Source organism: Rutidosis leptorrhynchoides, chromosome 1, assembly GCF_046630445.1.
Source record: "Rutidosis leptorrhynchoides isolate AG116_Rl617_1_P2 chromosome 1, CSIRO_AGI_Rlap_v1, whole genome shotgun sequence".
Classification (NCBI taxonomy): Eukaryota; Viridiplantae; Streptophyta; class Magnoliopsida; order Asterales; family Asteraceae; genus Rutidosis; species Rutidosis leptorrhynchoides.
The window spans coordinates 542,523,014-542,534,359 of record NC_092333.1 but is presented as its reverse complement, the minus strand read 5'-3'; the positions used below and the strand labels follow the sequence as shown (position 1 = coordinate 542,534,359).

General features: G+C 31.9%; 1 protein-coding gene across 2 annotated transcripts; it reads left to right on the top strand.

Annotated features, from left to right (window-relative positions):
* Positions 1 to 1,304: 1,304 nt before the first annotated feature.
* On the top strand, positions 1,305 to 4,532 carry LOC139878499 (IQ domain-containing protein IQM1-like). 2 transcript variants are annotated; one of them, XM_071865370.1, is made up of 6 exons: positions 1,307 to 1,637; positions 2,083 to 2,580; positions 2,695 to 2,875; positions 2,963 to 3,051; positions 3,151 to 3,571; positions 3,815 to 4,532. In XM_071865370.1, the coding sequence occupies exons 2-6, from the start codon at positions 2,099 to 2,101 to the stop codon at positions 4,286 to 4,288; spliced, it is 1,647 nt and encodes a 548-aa protein (XP_071721471.1). In that variant the 5' UTR covers positions 1,307 to 1,637; positions 2,083 to 2,098; the 3' UTR covers positions 4,289 to 4,532. The 2 variants fall into 2 exon arrangements, with proteins under 2 accessions (XP_071721470.1, XP_071721471.1); XM_071865369.1 differs by having other exon boundaries at positions 1,305 to 1,637; positions 2,695 to 3,051.
* Positions 4,533 to 11,346: the final 6,814 nt, after the last annotated feature.

The window sequence follows — 11,346 nt, the reverse complement described above, 5'->3', positions numbered from 1 at the left end:
TAGTATAACATTGTTTTGGCATGAAAAGATATCGATGAAACATGAGTAACCTTCGTGAATTCGTTTACAAGAACTATTAGAGACGGCTCATCAACAAAATTCTGGAATGACGTTTGGATCGGCAACAACAAATTACGCGAAAGATACCCTCGTTTGTACCGTCTAGAAACTGATAAAGAAGCCCTGATCAGTATGCGAATTCAGTTTCTAGAAAATCAGTTCGTCTGGAACTGGATTGGTGATCCAACCGGGCGAACTTTAGGTGAATTCGAGGCTTTAAAAAATCAACTGGATGTTGTTAGTTTAATTGAAGATCAAAAGGACGACTGGGAATGGAGCTTAGACAGAAGGAACGGGTTCACAGTCAATAAGTTATCGGGATTGATCGACGAGAAGATATCGGAAATCGGTCCGGGTCAAAGCGAGACTATGTGAAACAACTTGATCCCTAAAAAGTTAGAAATCTTTGTGGCGGGTAATTAAAAAAATAAGTCAGGTGAAAATCGAACTTGACAAAAGGGGTATCGATTTACACTCCGTTAGATGCCCCTTATGAGATGACGGATTGGAAACTCTTGATCATACTTTCATCTTTTGCAAACATTCTATGGAGGTATGGACTCTTGTGTTTGGATGGTGAGGGTCCTGGACTTATACGAATCTTAGCCTTAGTGAAATTCTACGTGGTAATGCTCCGAGAAATCTATCTACTCTTGGTAAAAAGATTTGGCAAGCGGTAGAATGAGTTTGCGTTTATCTCATTTGGAGTAATCGAAACAACTTAGTTTTTTGAGGAAAAGCTTAGAACCGGCCGATTGCTTTGAATGAGATTCAAACCATATCCTTCAAATGAATATCGCAATGTTTGAAAGGTAGGAAATTAGATTGGTTCGTTTGGTTGAATAATCCAAACGCATATTATAATATATAAGCACTTGTATTGGGCATGCTAACTTTGCAACTTTTATCTCGTTGTAATTTTTTCGCGGGGTGATTCTAGTTCACCCATGTATTGTACTCTTCGTGTTATTGAATAAAATTTTACTTGCTTTTTTTAAAAAAAAAAAAGAAGAAAGATAATGATAATAGATTAATAGAAGAACTATGTCCACTATAAATAAATAAAGTAAATAAATCTAATACATATAAAATGTTAAACACATATATGCCCCACATAGCTAATAATAGTGTTATTATGATCTTTCATAGAACCCCATATCCAAACTTCCTTTCTTTGACCATCATATCTGTCGACTCCCATATAAACATATAATCTTCAAAATCTAACAACACACATGTAAACTTTCCACAACACTAAAGTGCATTCCAAATTCTCAAGCTTTGAATCATCAAAAACGTGCTCCTAGGGTTTGAAATTTGATTTCCATAACTCAAAAATTAAGAATTAAATCTTTTATTAGTCAACGTTTTACACAAGTAAAAAGAATTCAAAGCCGTGTAATAAACTTAAACTATTTTCCACAAAGGTTCTTGTATATATAGGTGAGTTGATTTGTCATAATCATCATCACTTCTACAAGCAGGAAAACAACACAAACATCATCAACTTCATCATCATACCAAGTTTATCAAATATACATCAAGTGTTTACAAAATAGCAGGAATCTTGATTAAAGGTGAGTAGTTGAGGTTATTTATGGGTTTAATTCATATTTGGTTACTAAATTAATGGGTGTTCATCTTTTTCCATTGGGTATCATAATTAGTTGAAAAGTTTGTATTTTTATTAAAGTAGATGTATGTTTTTAGTGTTAGTTTATGTTTGTTTGTCCTTAACTTCTTACGCTAAGTTGAAAATTAGTTGTCCTTTTTCAGCGAATCAATGCTTAATTTATGTTTAATTATTGATTATTGATAGTTATCTAAAATTATTGCATGCTTAGACAAAAAAATAATACAGTAATAATAATACTCCATAAAAGTAGTCTGTCATTTGTGATATGACAAAATCCAATTAACTTGTTTCTGTTCTTGACATTAATCCAAAATAATAGAGTAATAGTTTCTGATTCAATCATTTAATTTTCTAATTTAAAGGAAAATTTGTTCATTATTTTGCAGGAGATTTTTAACTGTTATGGGTTTATCCTTATCACTATTATCATCAACCTGGAAATTAATCTTGAGACATGGCTTCTTAGATCTACCATATGATCTTGATAACCTCGAAAACCGATTAAGATCCGATAGTTTCAAAAAGGCCGAATCAGAATCCGAAATAATCTTGAAAAGTTCTGCTGATTTGCAAGTTTCAAGTGATACTAGTAAAAGAAGGAATTCAATTAGTTTGAATACCTGTGAACCATTAAAGATAATGCTTGAAACCACTCTTTCATTCAAGAACTTAGTGCAGGAGATCAAGAAGCCTGAGCCCGAAAACCCGAATCTTGAAACGGGCCATTTGGGTTCGACAAATCTTCTCCCTGAGCCCGTTGTGTTCTTTTCACCTAGGCCTGTTAGTGAACTCAATGCTGCAGCTACTACAGTTCAGAAAATATACAAGAGTTATAGAACACGAAGAAATTTAGCCGATTGTGCTGTTGTTGTTGAGGAACTATGGTTAGTTCTTTCTCGAAATCTATCTTATTTTATTTGTTTAAAACAAAGATTTGAACTTGACTATTTTGGAGTTTTGTTAATTTTTTTACTAAGATATTATATGATGTTTTGCAGGTGGAAAGCTTTAGACTTTGCTGCATTAGACCGAAGTTCGGTATCATTTTTCAATGTAGAGAAACATGAAACTGCAGTTTCAAAGTGGGCTAGGGCCCGAACCAGGGCAGCTAAGGTTGGAAAAGGGTTGTCAAAGGACGAAAAGGCTCAAAAATTAGCCTTGCAACATTGGCTCGAAGCTGTAAGTACCCTAGCAAGTAACTTTTTTAATGTTTGGGCGCGTTTATCTTTAATTAATTTGCTCATGGTCCTTTTTCTCAACTTGCAGATAGACCCACGACATCGTTATGGCCACAACTTGCACATGTACTATGATCTTTGGTTCGAAAGCGAAAGCAGCCAACCTTTCTTCTACTGGTAAGAATTTTTAATCAAGATTTTTTTTATCAACAGTAAAAAAGTTTTTCTTTTTCCAATCAATATTTAACAATGTTTTTGATTTCTTGAATACTAAAGGTTGGACGTCGGAGATGGCAAAGAAATAAACATCGAAAAGTGCCCGAGACCACAATTACAACGCCAATGCATCAAATATCTAGGACCCAATGAAAGGGAAACCTATGAAGTTATTGTAGAAGATGGAAAACTCGTTTTTAGGCAAAGTGGGTTGCTTTTGGAGACAACTGAAGGTTCTAAATGGATCTTTGTTTTAAGCACGTCGAGGAACTTGTACGTCGGCCAGAAAAAGAAAGGCCTTTTTCAGCATTCTAGTTTCCTGGCCGGTGGGGCCACCACGGCCGCAGGCCGATTAGTGGCCCACGCTGGAGTACTTGAAGCCATATGGCCATATAGCGGTCATTACCTCCCAACCGAAGAGAACTTCAGGGAATTCATTTGCTTCTTGGAGGAAAACCATGTTGATCTCACAAATGTTAAGGTATAATTCATTTCTTATATGATCCTTCTTTGATTTAAGTAGACATATATAACGACAACCTTTAGGACTCTTATTAACGTGCATAAATTATTTTATAATTAAATAAATGTTATTTTAAAAGCGATATATAGTACAATACCATAATGCATGTTAACGGCAACAAATTGCTCTTGTTAGAAAAATCCTATTTATTTACTTGTTTGTTTATTGGTAAAATTATTCTGATCACAATTCTTAATGCAGAGATGTTCTATTGATGAAGATGATGTTAGCGTCGGATTCTCATTTAAGGTGCCTGAAACCGAAAAACCAAAACCACTTGTTATACCACATCCAAGACTTGTCGATGTTCTTCGTACACCTACCCGTGCTGACCGTACAAGTATATCAAACAAGGATATTGCCAGGCCCGTTTCTGCCCGTGGTGAGCTCGAAAATGTAAAGGCAAGCCCAATACAATATAATTTGGCTAGTCGTTTGTCATGCAAGTGGTCATCTGGATTTGGGCCACGTATTGGTTGCGTTCGTGATTATCCATCCGAGCTACAATCTCGAGCCCTAGAACAAGTCAACTTATCACCTCGTGTCGTGCCTACAAACTTTGCAAATTACGGGCCGATCCCATCACCAAGACCAAGCCCGAAAATCCGGTTATCACCAAGGCTTTCGTACATGGGCCTTCCTAGCCCTAGGACTCCCGTGGCTGCTGCTAGCTAAATTAATCGAGTTACAACTTACAAATGTAGGTTTGACTCGTTTATTAAATTGGACCTACTAACATGAGTTATTGGTTCGTTTTTTTATTCTAGTTGACAACTTTTAACATGTATTATATATATGTTGTTGTACCCAGTTTTGATGACTGCTTTTTTGGCGGTTGGGTTTTTTTTATGATCGATTATTTCATTTCTTTGTAAAGATAATTTATAAATATCTAATGAATAAACACAATTTCTGGGTTCATTCGATGGGTATAATACGTGTACAAGATCACCTTGCATGACATGGGAGAATTTGAAACAAAAGCCACTTTAACAAGTTTATAATCTACAACTTATACGTGTACGTTTTATGGACTTGTTAACAGTTAAAACTTGATAGGTTGAGTTTAACGGATTGAGTATGAGTTTAAGATTATGGGCTTATTGCTTATTTGAGCCCACAAGTTCAAATTGGTTAGCTCGTAAGTACCCGGAGAGGGGGAGTTTTCTCCAAGGTTGTACCTCTAGTTTAGCTTCACTTTGTACGGGCTAAACAGTTAAACTAAAGTATTCCGGTTACGCTTTTTGCGATTGATGCGAGGAGTTTCTTTTTAAGGGGTGTCTGAGTGATGAGAGGATTATATCCTAAAATTGTCTAATTTTTCGGTGTATTGTTAAATTATATATATATTAAATAAATTAAATTTGGGTAAATAATAGAGTTGGTCTTCAAGACCGTCAAATTATGGGCACGGGGCGCCACCGCGCCAAGGACCTTGCAAGTTGCATCAACTTGAGCCCGTATTTAATATGGGTCAACTTTAAGTTAGTATATGTGGGCTCCAATTTCTTTAACCCAAACTAATCTTTTACTCACTTCAAACGAATCTTTTTGTGTCACAACTGCGGTTGGTGGCCTGACTATTTCAGGGGATGTCAGGAGTTCGACTCCCGTTGACTACATATTAAAAAGATAATTTTATCCATGCCATGAAGTATTCAACCGTGGCACTTTTCCCATATCGTTTGGAGAGATAAAGGGGAGGGGGTTTTACTTAGCCGTGCCCTTGGATCGGTTTCAAGGTTTCCTCCCGAGTAGCGATGGGGGCGGGGTTATTATCGCTGCATCGACATAGTCAAAACGGGAGATGATCGCAACGGGTGGTTTAGTTCCCCTCGGGTGATCCCAATTGTTGTTCAAAAAAAAAAAAAAAAAAAAAAAAAAAAAAAAAAAAGAAGAAGGTAAATATAGTACTCTACTAGATGGGGAATTATCCGTCCGTTACTACAGAAAATCCATCACAACGATACATGATTTTCACTATATATATTAAAGCATTAATTTATTAAATTACAATAACAATATAAAAATTGACATCAGAACAAATATAAAAAGGACCATATTTAAAATTCGGTTAAGGGTGTGTTTGGCACCCAAGCTTCTTGGAGCTTATAGGAGCTTGAGCTTATGATTTTAATAAGCTCTAAGTCATAAGCTTTGTTTTGTAGACATAAAAAGTAGAGCTTATGAAAATCATAAGCTCTTAAAAAATAAGCTACTTCTAGTAGCTTATGAAAAAAAGTAGAGCTTATGAATTGAAAAATAAGCTCCAGCTTGTTTACCAAACACTTTTAAAAATAATAAGCTCCAGCTACTAGCTTTAAAAAAAAGCTCCAGCTCCAACTCCAGCTACTTTCATTCAAACACACCCTAACTTCTAATTATTCAATTGGAATGTTCCGATAATTGTATATATAAATTATTAATAATGAATAGTTAAACGAATCAAATTGATCACGTTTCTCAACTCACATAATTTGAATACAGAAAGAAAATCGTTTGAGGTAATACATAGTTTCACTATATATATTAAAATATTATTTTAATTTTAATTATTTAGAATTAGAATTAGAATACACATCAATTATTGGTATAAAAAAATACTACTGTATATTAGTAGTAGGGATTTCAAAAAAAACCCGTACCCGATGAGGAAATTCGAAACCCGATATTTTCGGGCCGGGTTCGGGCCAGGTAAACGGGTCTAGGGTCGGGTATGGCGATGGTTTTTAATTTTTTCACAGGTCCGGGTTCGGGATGGTTTTAGACACAAACCCGATTACCCCGCCCGTATACCCAAAATAAGACCCGATCACATATACCCGGTCCATACCTAATTACCCGGCCAGCATATCCGAAAAAAGACTTGAACACCCGTGGAAAAACCCATTTACTTGATAGTTCGTAAGTAAATGAGAACCCGGATACCCGTGGAGGAACCCGTTTACCTGCTAATTAGTAACTAAATGGAGACCTGACGGGTTCGCGTTTGAGACAGATTTTTTAAATCGGGTTCGGGTCTGAAATTACCAAAACCCCGGTCAAACCCAACCTGATGCCATCCCTATATATTAGATTGGGAAGTGATATATCCACTCCCATTTTTTATCCATCCACCATTAATATTGTTAACTTTCCAAAATACCCTTATATTGTTAGAGTGCTCCCAATGGAGTAGTTTCTTCCTTCTTAGTCCTGGGTGCCACATCAACACTTCCTTCTTAGGACTAAACACTCCCAACAATGACACTCATTTCTTCCATTTTTTAATTATTTCTGAAAATTAAATACTTATTTAAATAAAACTAAACTTTTATTAAAAATTAAAAACATTACAATAATTAAAATTAAAACATAGAGTTAAAAATAAAATTACACCAAAATACAAAATTTATTCGTTTTCTTCTTCGTCATCGTTAACGTGTGAAAATCCTGCCTCGTCTTGATTGTTTGGATTTATTGTCGGATCATATCGAATTCGATAATTAGGTGGAAGACTAAATACATGTTCGACAAGCATATTTCGTAGTAGTCGATAAATGCTCACATCTCTTATTTCCGCGTCCACCCGCATATGCGCTTCAACCCTTTCTTGGAATGTTCCTCGTGCACGTCGAATCGGACGATAATTCTCTTCAAGTCCACAAAATGCACGGCCGTTGTCCTCGGTTATCATGTTATTTAATATCACACATGTTAACATAATCCTTCTAATTTTGCGGATATAATATGGTCTTGTCGAATGTTGAACAATGGTCCCTCGACCTTGTATTATTTCAAATGCTCGTTCAATATCTTTTCTTGCCGATTCTTGATACCTTGTGAATTTTGCTTGTTTTGGATCGATCGGATTTCTGAACGACTTAACTAGTGTGGACCATTACGGGTAAATTCCATCCGCCAAATAATAACTCTTATTAAACGTACACCCGTTAACCGTAAACGTACACGGTGGAGTTTCGCCGGCTAATAAGACGCTAAACAAATCAGATTGATTAAGTACATTGATATCATTATTTGATCTCGCAGTACCAAAATAAGCGTGACAAAACTATCCATTATACGACGCTACCGCTTCAAGCATAATTGACAGGTAACCATGGTCACCTCGTGTATAATGACCCTTCCAGCATGTCGGGCAATTTCTCCATCTCCAATGCATACAATCGATGCTTCCTAACATCCCCGGAAATCCATGTATTTGAGCATGTTTAGTGGTTAAACATTGCACATCTTGTGTAATTGGTTTTCTCAAATATTCGGTTGCGTACAAGTGAAAAACACATTTGCAAAATTTGTTTAAACAAACATATAAGGTTTGTTCACCCAAGTACTCCGGTAGCATCACGTCTTTGACGAAAATAAGTAAAATACTCGAGAATCGGAGTTTGAGAAAAATTCATTATACCTTGACATATACGGAGAAACAAATATTTGCGCATTTGATAACGTCTACGAAAATAATCTTCTGGAAACTTACAAGTGTCGGAAAAATAATCATTCCATAAAGCTTTTGTGCAGCCTTCACGATCTCTATATAAATATCTTCTAGGTGCTCGCTTCAACTTATTCATTATCGTTTAACTCATCCAATTGATCAAGTGCTTCGAGTGATCTATTATGAGTGGTATTCATGATCGTTAATACTACATTTAGATCGAGAGCGGAATTTGTGTTATTTGGATTCATTTTATTTTGGAAAAAGATTGATAATTTGAGATGATAATTTGATATTGAATATGAAAAATATTGATGAATGTATGAATTAAAAGTGAAAAATGAATGTGTATATATAGAGTGAAAAAGAAAACAAAAGAAAACAAAAAGACAAAAATAGTCGTTGGAAAATTTTTAATTTTTTCTTTTTTCTAACGTGTGAAAAGCCCTTTTTCGTCCTCAATACTGACCAAATAACACAATATGGGAGACAATCGCCTGGGCGGGAAGCTGGGCGGACCCCATGGGCGGCGCGCTGCCATCGACGCCTAGGTTGGCGGTCGGCTGATGGGAGGACTCTTATTGTACTTGTTTTCCTTGTCACCCTCTACTATATCTATGCCTCTAGTAAGAAATACATATATTGTTAAAAAAAACTCCATAGCTATTTTCCTGCTTCAAAATTAAAACCCCATTTTCAATATTAAGCTTATTATTAAATTGCTTACAAGTCGTCGTATGTCTGCAACAACGATTGCTTCCACATATACTCTCCTTCTAATCAATTAAATGACTGCAACCATCATTGTCAGATGTCTGCAACCATCGCACGCCGCTACCTCCACCTTCGTACTTTAAATGGCTGTAAAAAATGTATTCCGGTGAGTTTAACGAACTTCGATCGATTTCGTACAGATCTAAAGTAGTTTGGGATGAATTGAAACTGGGTATTTAATTATTGGAGATCGATTGTGACGACCTGGAAATTTTCGACCAAATTTAAAATTAATCTTTATATGGTTTCGACATGATAAGCAAGGTCTATTAAATTGAATTTCAAAATTTTTGAACTGTTTTATGAAATCATTTGACTTTGACCACTTCCGACGATTCACGAACAATTGTGTGTAAATAAATATGTATATATATATATATATATATATATATATATATATATATATATATATATATATATATATATATATATATAACATAAGTATATATAATAAATTGAAATGATAGAAAATAATTTGATCATTTGAATTGAATATGTAAAATAATATATAGAATAATAAAGTTATGATTAAAATAAATCTATATGTAAATATATGTGATTTCTTTACATGTTTAATGATATATGTATATTGTAATATATAAATATTAAGGGTTATATATATGTTATTATATATATGGCATAATTAATAATATGTAATATTAAGTTTGATTACTGGTTACAATTATAATTAAATATAGATTGTTATAGTTACTTTCAATATTTTTATTAATATTAATATCAATATTAGTATTATTAATCCTATTATTGTTATTATTATTACTATTATAATCAAAATTCTAATAATTGTAAGGTATGTTTATCAAAACAAAAGCTAAAAATATAAGTATGATTAAAATTATAATCTATTTATGATTTAAATATTATCAGTAATTAAAAATATCATTTATTATTATTATCATTATTATTATTACCCTTAATAATATTATTATTTTTATTACTATTAGATTATTGTTATTTTTATTATTATTACTATATTTTTTAAAGTATTAATATTATTAATATATTTATTAATTATTAAGATTAATTATAATATATCAACATAAATACAAATATATAAATACAGATAAATAAACACTGATATTTATTACTGTGATATATAATATAATACGCGTGATACATATCTAGTGATATCAATATCAGATTTTTTTATTTATTTGTTTCTATCTAGTGAACTCTGTTATATCTGTGACCAGACACATCAACCCTACAAATTTCATTCGATCATCCTCTTGTCCTCTGCACCCAACAATTCGATTCTTCAATCATTGATATCAATTATCAATCCACTTCTGCGAATTTAAAAAGAAAACAGATTCTTTTTATGTAATGGATCAGATGGTTAGGAGGGGTGTTGGGTTAGCGGGAGGTCACGGGTTCGAGCCCGGTTCGGGGCATTCTTTTTATAAAAAGCTTCTAAGGTAGTCTTCCTTTTTTTTTAAAATCATTATAATTATTAGTATTATTAATATTGATATTACAATTATTATTGTTATTGTATTATTGTTATTATTATTATTATTATTATTATTATTATTATTATTATTATTATTATTATTATTATTATTATTATTATTATTATTATTATATTATTATTATTATTATTATTATTATTATTATTATTATGAAGTATTAGAATTATTATTATTATTAGTATTATTATCATTAAGTATTATGAAAATTAGTTATTACTATTATTACTACTAATATTAGTATTAGTTACCATTTATTATTATTATTATTATCATAACCTTCGTTACAATTATGATTATTACTATTTTTATTGTTATTACTAATATTATTATCAATATAAGTATTATTATTTAGTAAAATGATTATTAATATAATCATTATTAATAAGATTTCTAATATTATCATAAGTATTGTAACCATTAATATTATCATTAATATTAGTATCAGTATCATTTTAGATGTATTATTATTATTAACAAAGTATTACTATTAAGATTACCATTTGTAAAAAGATTGTTATAACTATTATTATTAATAGGCATTAAGTATTAACATCAAAATTATTATTTTTATCATCATTATTATTATTAAAGTATTCATTATATTAAAAATTACTGATATTATCATTATTAATATAGCTATTATTATTATTACTATGATTATTTTTACCAAAAATTATTATTTTGTTTTCATTAAAACTATCATTATTATTATTATCAGCATTATCTATATCAATATTACTAAAAATAACTACATTTATGAAAATAAAGGTTTAAAGATATTATTAAGATTGTAAGTATGTTTTTTTAGTCAAATTAACAAAGTTTATATAAATATTCATACATAACATGTTAGGTATTTTTATTAAAATACTAATCAAATATATATCAATATAACAACAAAAATATTAAACATTTTGAATATATACACAAATTAAATAAGTATAATATATAATTTAAGATATAATATATAAACTTGTTCAATTACGATTATATATTTTAATATATATACAAATGATATAGGTTCGTGA

Excerpts from the sequence above, each read along its gene's own strand:
- LOC139878499 (XM_071865369.1), top strand. The coding sequence starts at position 2,099 with ATGGGTTTATCCTTATCACTATTATCATCAACCTGGAAATTAATCTTG. Across the intron at positions 3,052-3,150 it reads AGCCAACCTTTCTTCTACTG|GTTGGACGTCGGAGATGGCA; the intron begins GTAAGAATTTTT and ends TGAATACTAAAG. Across the intron at positions 3,572-3,814 it reads TTGATCTCACAAATGTTAAG|AGATGTTCTATTGATGAAGA; the intron begins GTATAATTCATT and ends TTCTTAATGCAG.